General features: G+C 36.1%; 1 protein-coding gene and 1 pseudogene across 4 annotated transcripts in view; one reads left to right on the top strand and one right to left on the bottom strand.

Annotated features, from left to right (window-relative positions):
- Nucleotides 1-1,933: 1,933 nt before the first annotated feature.
- LOC122134535 lies at nt 1,934-4,292 on the top strand (annotated as a pseudogene).
- A 302-nt stretch (nt 4,293-4,594) lies between these two features.
- Nucleotides 4,595-15,675, bottom strand: part of LOC109112558 (rab GTPase-activating protein 1-like) — an 86,391-nt gene continuing 75,310 nt past the window's right edge. For 2 of the 4 annotated variants that reach the window (XM_042711801.1, XM_042711802.1), the window contains 7 exons: nt 11,646-11,738; nt 9,491-9,601; nt 9,331-9,421; nt 9,144-9,235; nt 8,018-8,089; nt 7,747-7,944; nt 4,595-6,024 (listed from right to left, as the gene is read on the bottom strand). In XM_042711801.1, the coding sequence (XP_042567735.1) occupies nt 5,890-6,024; nt 7,747-7,944; nt 8,018-8,089; nt 9,144-9,235; nt 9,331-9,421; nt 9,491-9,601; nt 11,646-11,738 (792 nt within the window). In that variant the 3' untranslated portion in view covers nt 4,595-5,889. Of the gene's footprint in view, nt 6,025-7,746; nt 7,945-8,017; nt 8,090-9,143; nt 9,236-9,330; nt 9,422-9,490; nt 9,602-11,337; nt 11,563-11,645; nt 11,739-15,675 lie in introns of those variants that run through there. The other 2 variants (XM_042711800.1, XM_042711799.1) reach the window with 2 other exon arrangements.

The raw sequence follows: 15,675 nt of genomic DNA, 5'->3' as shown, positions 1-15,675 counted from the left end.
TGTTATTCAGGGACAGTCACAAGGCTCCCGGTTTTCATCCAAAATATCTTAAATTGTGTTCCGAAGACGAACAGAGCTTTTAAGGGTTTGGAAGGACATGGGGGTAAGTGATTAATGATAAAATTTTCATTTTGGTGTGGAGTAGGACATGGGGGTAAGCTGAACTTGCTTTTTATAATGTTATCTCAGATTACAAGTCAAAGGAAATATACTGGCTGTGAGTCACTTTTCAATGAGAGCAGTGCTGTTAAAGGAGAGAAACTTGGTAAACATATGGCAAACACAATAATCAAACCACAATATAATTAGAATATCAGCAAAAAAGTTGATTATTTCACTAATGTCCATTCTTTTTTGAAAACTTGTATACATATTTATTCATTACACCTCAGATATATTCAAATGTTCAGCTTTTGAGAGGAAAATTCAGTATCTCATGGAAAGAAAAAGGTTTATTGTGACACCTGGTGCCACACTCTAATCAGTTAATTAACTCAAACACCTGCAAAAGCCTTTAAATCTCTCTTTTGCTAGTTCTGTAGGCTACAGAACGTCAGCGTTCATGGGGAAGATCTGTGACTTGATAATAGACGACCATTGACACCTTGCACAAGGATTGGGCGAGTGCGGCTGACACAAAAGTTGCAAAAGAGAAGGGAACTGATCTATAGTTGCATTAATAGAGAGGAGAAGGGAAGATGTGGTAGAAAAACGTACAAGCAATAGGGATAAACCGCACACTGGAGAAGATTGTGCAGAGCTCATGGACAAAGATGGACTGCATGGAAGTCAGTTCAAGAACCCCTGATGACATGGGTCTGTGACTCAAATCAGAATCTTAGGACTGGACTTTTTGCTGCTGTTAACTGTGACGAAAGTAAATTTTGCTTCTTGCTGCCAGAGTTACAGCAGCACACAATGCACTAGCTTGTGCAGATGGTTTGGGGTGACTGTTTTGATGACATTCTGAGGTCCTGAGGAACCCTGAATAGAGCACTTCAAGCTTCCCTGCTTTTTTTTTTTTTCTTTTTTTTTTTGTTCTTAATTGGCAGCAAAACTCGCCTCTTTGTGGTATTGTGAGAGGACAGCTTGCCAGAACCAAGATGCAAAAGCCAAATCAAAAGCTCAGACTTTGAGTGCATTTATAGAAGCCTCAATCACACTGAGTGCTGGTCATTCTCTGTCACTTTTTGCATTTTATGCAGAAATATTCAGATACTTTTATCATTTTGGTCTAGTTATAATTTCACTGAACGAGTCTGTGTTCAGTTTACTTCGTTTTGAAGAAGTTCACAACTTTTTGATGATATTCTTATTTTTAAATATTAAAGCTTTTTGAATACAGATAAGTGAATATTCTGTAGCTGAGTACACGTTTGTTGTAATTTCCCTGTACTTCTTAAGCAGAGCTCATGGAAGTTAAAAACCCCTGATGACGTCTGTGATCAAATCAGAATCTTAATGATTGTTAACTGTGTGACGTCCTGTTATTCTGCATTACAGCAGAGCCTAGCTTCTATCCTGAATCTTAATGATTGTAACTGTATTAAAGGATTATGCAGATTTTTCACTTTTGTTTTTTTTTTTTCTTTTTTTTTTTCGGTTCTTTCAGGCTACTTTGAGTCACTTTATGCTATGTTCGACTACACTTTGTAAAATGTTTTTGTTAATTTGGTATGTATGCAAAACGATAGTTTACTTCTGAAGTTTCGAGACAAAAATGTAGTACACGGATTCTGATGTTTAATTAGACACTTTTGTTAACGCAGTCACTTTAAAAATTTGTAAAATGTTTTTGCTTAATGTTGCTAAACATCAAATTAATACAAAAGAGTAGAAGTTGCTAAACATTTCCCAGGGTGGCTGAAAAATCTGCTACCCGCTTTAATTTTAATATAGCCTAGAAGTGTGTGCGCTATTTTTAAATTAAATGTGCGAAGCCTCCGGTGTCATCCGCTTCCTGTTATGTCACTTTAGGTGTACAGCCCGTAACTTATCCTGCTATTCATTTTCTTCTCGCAGTTTAAAAACTGTAACATCTACAGCTCAACGACAAGCTTCATACAGCGACAACACAATATTATCGCCTGGACTAGAGCGTCGGCTGTTTGATTGTCGTGACGCATTCTGCTGAGGACCTAAGATACTAAAGCAGCGTTTCAGCATTTCTTCATAGAGCAAGGTAAAGGTAAGATATATAGTCAATATGAAATGCATAAAAGTAAAAAATATAGTGCAGAAATACGCAATGTTAATAAATAATAAATAAGACTGTATTTTATTCGAGCAGATTGCTTTAGTTTCAGTTTCGATTCCGGCTGATCAGCTTCGGGTTCATGAAGGGCTTTCAGGAAAACAACTCATATGAATGCTCGTGTCTATGTGTGTCTGTTACGCAGAATTCAAAACATAAAGATCCTTTTTCTTGTTTAGATGAATTCCAGCGCTCTCAACGCTTCACTCACTTCTGGTTTAACAGAAGAGAAAAGAAAGCAGCTCTGTGACCTGCTGGGGAATGTGAAACTGTCTCTTCTCTACAAAGCTTCAGTTCATGGATATCAAGCTTCTGCCTTCCATCAGCGATGTGACAGTCAGGGTCCCACCTTACTTGTAGCCTACAACCGTACAGGCTACATCTTTGGTGCATACACTAGTGTAGATTATACTCAAAGTGGTCAGTATATTACAGATGAGAGCACTTTCCTGTTCAGCTTTCAAGGCAAGATCCCTGTGTGCATTAAAGTTAACAGTGGACATTATGCACGTGTTGATGACGCTGAAATGCCCAACTTTGGTCAACAGTTGTACTTCTGCTACAACAATCAACCAGTTGTGTATAAATCTGGAAATAATGGTTTCAGTCTTAACCCGGCACAATGTATGGGAACGACTCTCGACTGACTGAATGTGAGGTGTACAAAGTGGAGCAGAGTAAGCCAATCACCAGTTTCTTTTTTTAACCGTGTGTTAGTCATTTAAAAGAAATTTAAGTCTTTTTAAATAATTACCTTAATCTGTATTGTAATTAATTTTTTTTATTGCCAGGCTCTGCAGTCAGTGCCTGAGCAGAAGCCAATGAGAGGAAACGTTCTGTGGACAGCTGAGTATGTTTCTACTTTAATAGTGTTGCTGATTGCTCATTGTAATTTGATATACAGCTATTGTTGCGCTCTATGTTGTAGACGAAAAGACAAGCTCATGGAATTGATCAGGAATTATAAACCCCTGGTGACGTCTGTGAGTCGGGTCAGGATCCTAATGATCGGTCCTGTAGGTGCTGGGAAATCCAGTTTCTTCAACTCCATCAACTCCATCTTCATGGGCCGCATTACCAGCAAAGCCATGTCAGGATCTGCAGGCACTAGTCTCACCACACAGGTACAGATTTAAAAGGACTAACAGTTTTTCTGGGATGACAAAACCTGTCTTCATTCGTAACAGTTATCTCTTTTAGTTCCGCACATATCCAGTGAAAGACGGTCGTGAGGGAAAGCCATTGCCGTTTGTGTTGTGTGACACCATGGGACTCGAGGAGCAAACAGGTGCAGGACTGGATATTGAGGACATCAGAAGCATTCTTCAAGGTCACGCCCCAGACCGCTATAAAAGTAAAATATAAAGTAAGTAAAATTAATGAAGGTTGAATGGGAATGATGTTTGTTTCATGCCAAATCCTCTTGATTCAGTTCAACCCAACATCAGTGTTTCAACCCGAGGAGCAAAAGGCCTCCAGACCTGCATCTCTAAAGGAGAAGATCCACTGTGTGGTGTACGTGATAGACGCCACCAAAATCTCCCTCATGTCCGACAAACTCCAGGAAAAAATTGCTTCCGTACGCAGAAAAGTGAACTCACTGGGTAAGAGAACATATTTGCACCTTGTGACTAATACAAAGTAGGTTATACATTGATCTACCTGATAAACGTACCTAAAAATGTGTAATTTCAGGCATTGCTCAGATTGTCTTGATGACAAAAGTAGACGAAGCATGTCCTCAAGTGGAGGAAAATCTTCAAAGCCTTTATCTCAGTTCCTACATCAAGTCAAAGGTGAGAGGCGTCAGATGATCACATGGTCTGTTCCTACAGGACTCAGAGTGAGGGAGATGTTGTTGGTGTGTGTGCAGGTGCAGGAGGTGAGCTCTTGGTTGGGTGTGCCGGTGCCTTGTGTGTTACCGGTGAAGAACTACAGTCAGGAGCTGGAGCTGAACAGTGATGTCCTGCTGCTCACCGCTCTACAGCAGATGCTCAACTTTGCAAATGACTATCTGGATGATGTCAGCAGATGCTAGGATTTGCAAATGTATAGTGCTACTGTTTAGTAAAGTGCTACTATATAGCTGCATCGAGTTTGAGTCCCGATTCGAGGTCCTATTTCTGTCTAGTGTCTACCCTTGTACTGTCCTATAAAATGAAGTCTATTAGTTTAAAATGTAATATTATATATATATATATATATATATATATGCTGTTAATAATGGAACTAGCAAAACAACAAAGAAATGATAATATGCAGTCCAAGAAATGAATAACGTTACTGTTTATTGAAATTAAAGATGTGAATCAAATAAAGCAGCAGACTCGTAGTCAAACATGGGATCAAGAACCAGATATTTACTGTCAGATAGTAATTAGACAGACATCAGCAGGCTGGAACAATGAAACGGATGAACCGACAATAAACCAGACGCACAGAAGCAATGTCTTCTGTCCTGTAGATTACAGTATATATAAAAACACCTGTAACCATCTGTAGAAACCCACAGGACAGCACTATTAGTTTATATTCAACTGACATCTCTTTCTTAATTTGTATAATTAGTTTGGCATCTTTAAATTACAGTTAAAAAACAAAACAAATAGGAGACAAGAATTTTTTTTTCTTACATTAGTGTAAATAAAGCATGTTCACAATATGGTGACTTGTTAGTGTGAATAAGAGCCATGCAGAATATTTCACTTTCCTACGTAGAGTGAAGTTATTCATATGGATATTCTAACAAATAGCAGAAGAAATGAAGCAAAGACTGACTTCATATGGCTTTGAAGTCACACGGACCTAAATGATACATCTGCGCGACCTGGTTTACTTCTGTCCTTAAAAAAATGAGACATCTTGACACGTTCATGATTTTTACATGGCATCCGTCACCGAATGGCTCATGTATACCTGTTAAATAACATAAAATAAGCACTGTGTGTGACTTGGCAGGTCAATATTGTGTGGCCATTGTGTCGTGTCTGATAAGTCACGTGATCTGCTCACTGCTAAACGGATCCTCAAACAGTCTACAGGACGGAGGGAATGTCATGGGAACCATGGTCAATTCACCTGTGCTTTTCAGTATTTGACATTTATAAAGAGCACATTTATATTCAAAATCGTAAAAAATAATGCAACACTTTTTTTTCAGAACTGTACAAGATTAAAATAAAAATCAACATTTAGTTATACACATTTATGACAACTGGTACATTTATTATTTCTATATAGAAAAAAAACATTTTTTTTACTTTTAATAGTTAGCAGAATGCAGTATTCCCTCTGAGAGAGAAAAAAATCCTTTGAATTGTCATCTTAAGGTCATAGTTTATGTACTTGCGTGTTAGAACTGATTTGCTAATAAAAAGTCCATCTGCAGAAGAGGATAACTGGATGGACATAATAATCACTGTAGTACTGTTACTGTCCAGTCGGTGGCACCACAAGCTAAGGAAATCATAACAGACTGTAACGTGTATGCGGAAGTCGTCCATTAGTCCATGTGAGGGAACACTGCATTGCCATGTTGTGTTGCTAGTAGTGTTCATTAGAGCTTGTTTTCTACTCCGATTGGCTAAGTGGAAGGGTCACGCTCCTCTACCCTTTGGTTAAGACCTTGGCGAGTCCTACTGGCCCTCTTTGGGTGAGGAAGGCGCCTGGTTACTGGCTGAATTCTTGAGGGAGCCCAGTGTTTTACTGAACCAGGAGTTTTTGGCAGCTTGGACCTCAGTCATTAAAACACCTCTCTGATGCTCCAGCTCCTGTTACAGTACATGAATAAACAACATTAAAGTAACTGTAAACTGTGGCATCGCTGCAAACTGCTTATTAAAATAACTTATTTGCTAAGATTGTTTGGTAAGACACTACAACAGCATTTTAGTGTGACATAAAACAAAAAGAAAGAAGTAGGTCATTTACAGGAATAAAGTAAAGGTTTTGAGAATAAAGTCTTTAAGGGATACTCCACACCAAAATTAAATTTTTGTCATTAATCACTTACCCCCATGTTGTTCCAAACCCGTAAAAACTTCGTTCATCTTCGGAACACAATTTAAGATATTTTGGATGAAAACCGGGAGGCTTGTGACTGTCCCATAGACTGCCAAGTAAATTACACTGTCTAGCTCCAGAAAGTATGAAAAGCATCATCAGAATACTCCATCTACCATCAGTGGTTCAACCCTAACGTTATGAAGCGACAAGAATACTTTTTGTACGCAAATAAAACAAAAATAACGACTTTGTCTTTCTGTGTCAGCTGCGCTGCACTGATGCGCTGTTTTCTTTCAAATCAAAGCGTAAATATATGTAGAAAATGTATCCTTGTGGCGCGGCTGACACAGAAGAGCGCACGCTGCCTGCGTACTGCTCAGATTCTCCAAAACGGCGCTACGCTGATGTGAAGTGACAGAGGAGAGGAATTGTTGAATAAAGTCATTATTTGTTTTATTCGCTTACAAAAAGTATTCTCGTTGCTTCATAATGTTACGGTTGAATCACTGATGGCAGATGGAGTATTCTGACGACGTCTTTCATACTTTTATGGACCTTGACACTGTTATTTACTTGGCAGTCTATGGGACAGTCACAAGCCTCCCGGTTTTCATCCAAAATATTAATGACAAAATTTTCATTTTGGGGTGGAGTATCCCTTTAACAGTACAAGATTAAATTATTAATACTTGAAAAAAGTCCAAACTACAAGAATAAAGTTGACATTACAAGATTAAACTCAAAATTGCAACAACAAAGGCGTAACATTATGAGAATGAAGTCATAACATTAGGAAATTAAAATCATTGCAAGAATGAAATCTTAACAAAAAAAAAAAAAAAAATGAAAGCCAAATAAAGTAAAAAATTATGAGATTAAAGCAAAATTCAAAAGTCAAAACATGATTTTTGTGTAAATAAAGTAAAAAAAAAATGGTAATAAAGCAAAATAACGTGAACAGTCATAACATTGAAATTTATATCTCAATTGCATAAATAAAGTAAACATTATGGGATTAATGCAAAAGTATGTGAACAAAGTCATAACGTGATTTAAATCAATTTATGTTAACAAAGTTGTAACATTACAAGAAAAGTACAAATTTATAAACTCGTAACACTGCAAGATTACAATAGTAATATTTTGCAAATGAAAATCTAAATTTCGAACAAAGTCAAAGAATTATAAAATTCTGAATATTATGAGAAGTCATAAAGAAAAGCAATATCAAAGCAGCATACTGGAAACACAATGACATTATTCCCAAAATGTTTCAAATAGTTAGAACTACTCTCTTAATGTTACGAGTGTATTCTTATAATGTCAATGTAGCACTAAATTGTAGTAAGATACAAACTATCTATAAAACACTGATTTCAAATTTCTACCTGCTGCTGCTGAGTTGATTAGTAGCTGAATAGCGTCTATAAATCTATACAGCCATAAAACTCCAGCACTATGTTGTTTTATATGCCGTGACGTCTGACCTGGATCTTGCACTTTGCCTCCACCAGCTGGAGTTTGGTTTGTGCCAGCTCTAGTTCTAGCTCTCTGAGCTGGGCCTTCAGCGAGTCCTTCTCCTCGTCCAGGTCCGTGTCCCGGTTGTCCTGACTCACCGCTGGGATCTGCAGGGGTCCGTCTTTGCTGAACACTTCCCTACAGCGCTCACATGCCATCACTTTAGCCTGGAAGAACAACATATACTGATTGTCACTGCTCCATGTGCCCTATAAGAGTATGCATAGATGATTTACTTACTTTAACTATATCCAGTTCCTCTTTTGTGGACGCCTGCTGTTTCTCCAGCCTCGTACTTAACTGGGAACATATCTAATGCAAACAGAAAATAACATTTCAGACCTTATTATACTCTATCCTTCACAATAAATACTCAAACGAATGTAAATAAGGGTGTAAATTCCTGAAGCAGTTATTTTAGTAGAATTGAGATACTCTTTATAGATTTTATTAATAGTTTGAATTAGGACTGCCACATCGATTAATCACCATTAATCACATCCAAAATAAAAGTTTGTTTTTACATAATATATGGGTGTGTATGGTGTATATTTATATATAAATACACATACATGTACAGTATATATTTAAGAAATATATGTAATATATATTTATATTAAATAAAAAGCATCTATCTATCTATCTATCTATACACACACACACACAAATATTTCTTGAATATATATACATATGTGTTGTGTGTGTGTGTGTGTGTGTGTGTGTGTATTTATATATACACAGTACACACCCATATATTATGTAACCACAAACTTTTATTTCGGATGTGATTAATAGATTGACAGCAAATTAGTTTAATATTTTTTGTTTGTTTTAATAAATTTGTTTAATTTTTTTTATATAGTCTTTCGTCTTTCGTCATTTTTCAGTTTTTATTTTAGTTATTTTAGTACCTCAAGTTAAACTAAATGAAAATGAGAAATGTTTCCTTGGAAACTAGTTAAAATCAAATAAGTTTACGTTTTTAAAAACATTTTATTTTATAATTATGAGATTTAAGTCCAAATTATGAGATTAAAGCAAAATTGCATAAAAAAAAGGTCATAACTATGAGATTTAGGGCACAAATGAAAAATAAAGTAAATAAGTAAATACAATTACAAAAGTAAAATGAGATTTAAACTATTTTCACTCATAAATTCACAAATAATTAAAATAAAAATGGTAATACATTGAATTAAACGTGAAATTAGAAAAACTTTTTTTAAAAACATATTCCAATAATCTTTTGGTACAACTCCCTATTTTTCAATTTTAACAGCATAATAATCTTGTCCTGAAGTGAATATGTGGGGTGAATTTTGAGCATTATGGGATTTCTAGATTTAAACGGGACACTCGGACATACTTGTTTATACTCTGCTATGATGGCTGTGGTCTTCTTGATCTCTAACTCCGCTTTCTCCAGCTCTCTTCTGAACACTTCCTTCAGCTGAAAAGCAAAAACGTTATCGTACATTCCGTAGCGGTGAAATTGAATACTTCAAAGTGTCAGAGACATTTTGAGTCCTCAGTGTACCTGTTACGTGTGCTGTTTTTTCCTTCTTGTTTTCTTTTTTCGGTCTCTACCAGGCGTTGTTTAGTGTTCAGCAGTTCTTTGTTTAAAACATCGGCTTTGTCCTCAGCCTGAAAACGCAACACTTATTAACACAAGATTTAAACAAAAGCGAAGTGTGTTAACTAGTGTAGAAATACCTGGTCCAGGTCATTCCTTAGTGCTATCTTGCTGGTCACCAGTTCATGGGCGAGATCATCGTTCTCCTGCTCCAGACGCATGCTGGCCTCCTGCAACCGCCGGTTTTCTCTCTGCAGGGACATACAGACAGTTCATTTATTACCTTATGGTGGGGAACTCGTGCAGATTTACAGACAGAGACTGAGAAGACTGCAAGGCTAGCTTTGCACAAGCTACAAACTCAAATTCCCCGATCACTCACATGTAAGCATAACAAAGGTCTAGGCAAGTACATGACTGTGTAAATTGCACCACTTTGCATTACATAAATGCAACAAAGTAAAATGGCATATAATAATGTATAAATTAATATATTTGAACAATTTACAATTTGTGTCATTTACACTGTCCTAACCAGGACTGATTTTTTTGTCAGCACTGAGAGCATAAAAATGTACAAAGAAAGAAAATTAGATAAATTATAAAAACAAAGAAAATTAAATAAAAATGTAATATATTTGTGGAGAGATATGTAGGGATAATAAATTAAGATAATAGTAGGACAGAATTTTTTTTTTTTAATAATAAAAACAGTATAGCTAGGTAATTAAATAATAACAGAAAATTTAAATAATAATGTTAAAAAGTATTAATAATAGTAAGTGAAAAATTAGTTAATATAGTGAATGAAAATATATAAAATTATAAAATATTTTATAATTATAGAAAAATAAAAAATAATAGGAAATAAAAAATAAAGAAATATAATAATATATTTATATTTCTTTTAATATATATATATATATATATATATATATATATATATATATATATAAAATAGTAGTAATGTTTATTTGTTAAATATTAAATATTAAAAAAATTATTAAATTGGAATTACAATTTATAATTTAACAGACAGCCCCCTCCACCCTTAAATAAAAGCAGGAAACACCAAAAAAAAAATACAAAAAAATTAAATAAAATGTCACTACAAACTACAAGAGACTAGGAGCCATATTTAAAGACCCTTAGAGATCACATGCTTATCTAGGCCCAGTATTTCACATCCACTATTGAGAAATAACACTGAACGACCGCAGTGTGACTCTGCGTTGCCTGATTAGAGAGTTGGCACTGTCACAGGGAGTCTCCCACCGCCTCACATGACACACATTTCCTTATCAGGAAGAGGAAAGCTGTCATCTGACTTCCATTCACAAACACAAACACACACACACCGCTGATTAGGTTGTGCACAGCAGTTGAAGTAACATGGAAAGGCTTGAGGCGATCATTTCAGATGGATCAGAGAGTCGAACACACATGCAGGCAGATGTTAGTAGACAATGAGCGCTGGTGGGCTGAAGGCTTACCTGCACCGTAGACCCAACCACAGTCAACACTACACCCACAAGAACAAGAACCGCAGAGACCTTCCCCATCCAGCAGCGACCGACAAATACAACACCGCCTGTCCATGCTCCACCCCCCGCCACAGCTCATTGGTTAAATCGGTGAGTGAGGGAATCTCATTGGTTAGTTGAGTTGGGTGAAAGAAGAGGGTGAACAGGAAGTGACAGCAAGGAAACCACTGAGTAATGGAGCTTCCTTTAATAGTTTGGTTAGTTTTATCAACATTACACGATGCTTGTGAAAGCACATTTATTTCCACCAAGGCATTTGAATGTCAAAATGATAGTTTAGGATTACACATTCAATTTTTTCATATGAACAACATAAATATAAAAATATAAAAAAGTATAATACATTCAATAAACACGATCCATTAAAAAAAAAAAAAAAGCCTTACATTTCAGTTTATGTAAACATAAATATGCTAATAATAAAAAAAAAAAACACAAAAGCTGCATGTTAGCTGCTCTGTGTTTTTATGATAAAAAATAAACATGGCACTTAAATTAAAAACAAAAAAATGTCACTTTTCCTTGATAAAAAAACTCAAAAAATAAATTATTTGTATAAAATAACAGCCATACAAAACAAGAGTCTACAATGCGAGCGAGCGTTTTTCTCTTTCCCTGAGCCGAACAGTGTCTGTGGTTTCCAGTGCGGCCCGTTACACAGTCCTGAACTGAGACAGAGTGAGATGAAGATGAATGTAGGAGGTGAGGATGAGGACTGGAGGAGGCAGAGCTAAATCAGGTTCTTGCTTACCTGATATCGGTCTATAGGGTCTTCCTGCTGCAGCTGGCTCTCTTTCAGAGACTGATACTCCTTCTCAAACTTCTTAAGCTTCTTTGTTGGCACCTGAGGAACAGAGAAAATCAGAGATCAGGTCTGAAAAATGTATACCAGCAGATATAACAAGACAATCCGCACTAATGTACAGTAAAGTCATTATGCTTCAGAAATACTGTAAATTAAAAAATATATTTTTTTTTATTAAAATACCAAGGCAAAATAAAATGTAAAAAAAAAAAAAAAAAAACCTTGAACATTTTATTCTGATTCTATATAAAATGAACCATTACATATTTTATCATTTTTACAAATGGTTGGGACATTACTTGATAAAAATGTATAATTGGCAAAATATGTTAAATATATTAAAATGTATATCTGATGAACGGCTGAATGGTTAATATAATAATATAATAATATATACATAATATAATAATAATAATAACAATTTAAATATGCTTTGTATTGATATTATATACAAAATAATTACTTATATGTAAAGAAATAATATGTCACTTAAAAAAAATACATTTTTGAGGGTATACACCCTGTATACTAAATAATAATGTAATTTATAAAAAGGCGGTTCACTACAAGTGAAGTTAAAAGTACAAACCATTAAATATATTTTTAAGTTTATGGAAAGGGTAGAGCATTTCTTAAAATATCAACTGGAATATTTAATTACTTTTTAATTAGTATTTTTAAATATACGTACTTTCTTTAATCTTCCAAATTCTCATAATAAAAAAGGATTTACAGTATAACAGAAAATTACAAAATATTTTTTTTTACAAATACTATACAGTAACATCACAACAGAACTAATTTATTGTTTTATTTAAATGTAATTGTTTATTTTTTCATTATGTAATGATACGAACACACACACACACACACACACACACACACACACACACATACCGATAGATAGACAGATAGACAGATAGATAGATAGATAGATAGATAGATGATAGATAGATAGATAGATAGATAGATAGATAGATAGATAGATAGATAGATAGATGATAGATAGATAGATAGATAGATAGATAGATGATAGATAGATAGATAGATGATAGATAGATAGATAGATAGATAGATAGATAGATGATAGATAGATAGATAGATAGATAGATAGATAGATAGATAGATGATAGATAGATGATAGATAGATAGATGATAGATAGATAGATGATAGATAGATAGATAGATAGATGATAGATGATAGATAGATGATAGATAGATAGATAGATAGATAGATGATAGATAGATGATAGATATAGATAGATAGATGATAGATAGATAGATAGATAGATAGATGATAGATAGATAGAGATAGAGAGACAGACAGATGATAGATAGATAGATAGATAGATAGATAGATAGATAGATAGATAGATAGATAGATAGATAGATAGATAGATAGATGATAGATAGATAGATAGATAGATAGATAGATAGATAGATAGATAGATAGATAGATAGATAGATAGATAGATAGATAGACATACAATAGATAGATAGATAGATAGATAGATGATAGATAGATAGATAGATAGATAGATAGATAGATAGATAGATGATAGATAGATGATAGATAGATAGATAGATAGATAGATAGATAGATAGATGATAGATAGATAGATAGATAGATGATAGATAGATGATAGATAGATAGATAGATAGATAGATAGATGATAGATAGATAGATAGATAGATAATTTTCCCACATATTTGGTAAGATAATAATCAACAAACAACACTGTGCAGCACTATGAACTTCAAAAACAAACCCTACACAAGCCTTTCCTAAACTTCCCCAACAACAAAAAAGCCAAACCCAAAACTGTCTGTATCTATAGTCTTTAAAAGCACAGCGCTCGTGTCGGTTGCTAAGGCAGCACAGCCAGAGTTAGCATGGAGTCTCTGAGGGTGGAGTTCACTCAGTCAAGCCGGTCCTGAGGGGATCTCTTCTTTCGGGTTTACTGCCGCTTTACTGCAGGAGACTTTGTTTATTACAATCTTCAATCAGCAGGTCTGGGATCAGTCTTCATAAAGCCTTTCATAATTTGTTTCTTCATTTGAGTTTGAAACTGCTCACACACGAAGCAGAAATGTTTACTGCCAACCAGCACAGCGTTTTGAAGCCAAACAAACAGGCGTTTGGGGTTTCCACACAACATACTTGCAAAAAGTGTTCTCACATGAGAAAGTCATTTCATGTCTCCCAAATTCTGTTTCTGCTTTATTCAGGTCTTACGAACACAAAAGAAGCCTTTTTTCTTATTCGTAACGGCATCAGCTCTTCTGAACAGCAGCTCATTGTTGAGTGTCATTCACAGCACCATACAGTGTGTTTGACCTCTGACCTCGGGATGAGGATCATCGGAGCGAGAAACTGTCCCTCCACTTGTGTTATCATTGAAGCCATAATGGCACTGGAGGCTTGTGCTTGGGTAAGCGGACGTCTCCTTCTGTTAAAAAAGGCTTCAAACAGCCACCTTTGCCTTTCTACTGCAGCACAAAGTGTTCGTTGTTCTGTTCGAGGAATGTGAACATGATACAAAATCACAGTGAACACCGTGAACGAGGAGGATAAGGAAACGATAACATCAGGACAGGGACAGAAAAAGAGAAATAAAAGAGGGAATACAGTTGCTAGGTGGTTGTTAAGGTGTTTTGCACGGTTGCTAGGGGGGAATGGGTGGTCGCTAGGCAGACGGTACAATGTTCTGGGTGGTTTTTAAGGGAATCTGGGTGTTTTTTTTAGTTTTGGGTGGTTGCTAGGAAGATCTGTATGGTTGCTAGGCTGTTGCTATGGTGTTCTGGGTGGTTGTTAGGTGGTTGCTCAGGGGATCTGGGTGGCTTCTGAGTTCTAGATGGTTGCTAGGCAGTTGCTATGATGTTCTGAGTGCTTTCTAAGCAGATCTTTATAGTTTTTTTTATTTTATTTCTAAATGTGGTTGTTAGGGAGATCTGTATGGTTGCTAGGCAGTTGCTTTGGTGTTCTGGGTGGTTTCTAAGGAGATCTTTATTTATAGTTTTTTTATTTTATTTCTGAGTGGTTGTTAGGGAGATCTGTATGGTTGCTAGGCAGTTGCTATGTTGTTCTGGGTGGTTGTTAGGTGGTTGCTCAGGGGATCTGGGGTGGCTTCTGAGTTCTAGATGGTTGCTAGGCAGTTGCTATGATGTTCTGAGTGGTTACTAAGGAGATCTTCATTTATAGTTTTTTTTATTTTATTTCTGAGTGGTTGTTAGGGAGATCTGTATGGTTGCTAGGCAGTTGCTATGGTGTTCTGGGTGGCTGTTGTTTGGTTGCTCAGGGGATCTGGGTGGCTTCTGAGTTCGAGATGGTTGCTAGGCAGTTGCTATGATGTTCTGAGTGGTTACTAAGGAGATCTTTATTTATAGTTTTTTTAATTTTATTTCTGAGTGGTTGTTAGGGAGATCTGTATGGTTGCTAGGCAGTTGCTATGGTGTTCTGGGTGGTTGTTAGGTGGTTGCTCAGGGGATCTGGGTGGCTTCTGAGTTCTAGATGGTTGCTAGGCAGTTGCTATGGTGTTCTGGGTGGTTGTTAGGTGGTTGCTCAGGGGATCTGGGCTGTTTCTGAGTTCTAGGCAGTTGCTAGGCAGTTGCTATGGTGTTCTGGGTGGTTGTTAGGTGGTTGCTCAGGGGATCTGGGCTGCTTCTGAGTTCTAGGCAGTTGCTAGGCAGTTGCTATGGTGTTCTGGGTGGTTGTTAGGTGGTTGCTCAGGGGATCTGGGTGGCTTCTGAGTTCTAGATGGTTGCTAGGCAGTTGCTATGATGTTCTGAGTGGTTACTAAGGGGATCTTCATTTATAGTTTTTTTTTATTTTATTTCTGAGTGGTTGTTAGGGAGATCTGTATGGTTGCTAGGCAGTTGCTATGGTGTTCTGGGTGGTTGTTAGGTGGTTGCTCAGGGGATCTGGGTGGCTTCTGAGTTCTAGATGGTTGCTAGGCAGTTGCTATGATGTTCTGAG

This window comes from Cyprinus carpio, chromosome A22, assembly GCF_018340385.1.
Source record: "Cyprinus carpio isolate SPL01 chromosome A22, ASM1834038v1, whole genome shotgun sequence".
Classification (NCBI taxonomy): domain Eukaryota; kingdom Metazoa; phylum Chordata; class Actinopteri; order Cypriniformes; family Cyprinidae; genus Cyprinus; species Cyprinus carpio.
The sequence above is the reverse complement of the archived record's forward strand: the minus strand, read 5'-3'. Positions and strand labels throughout refer to the sequence as shown.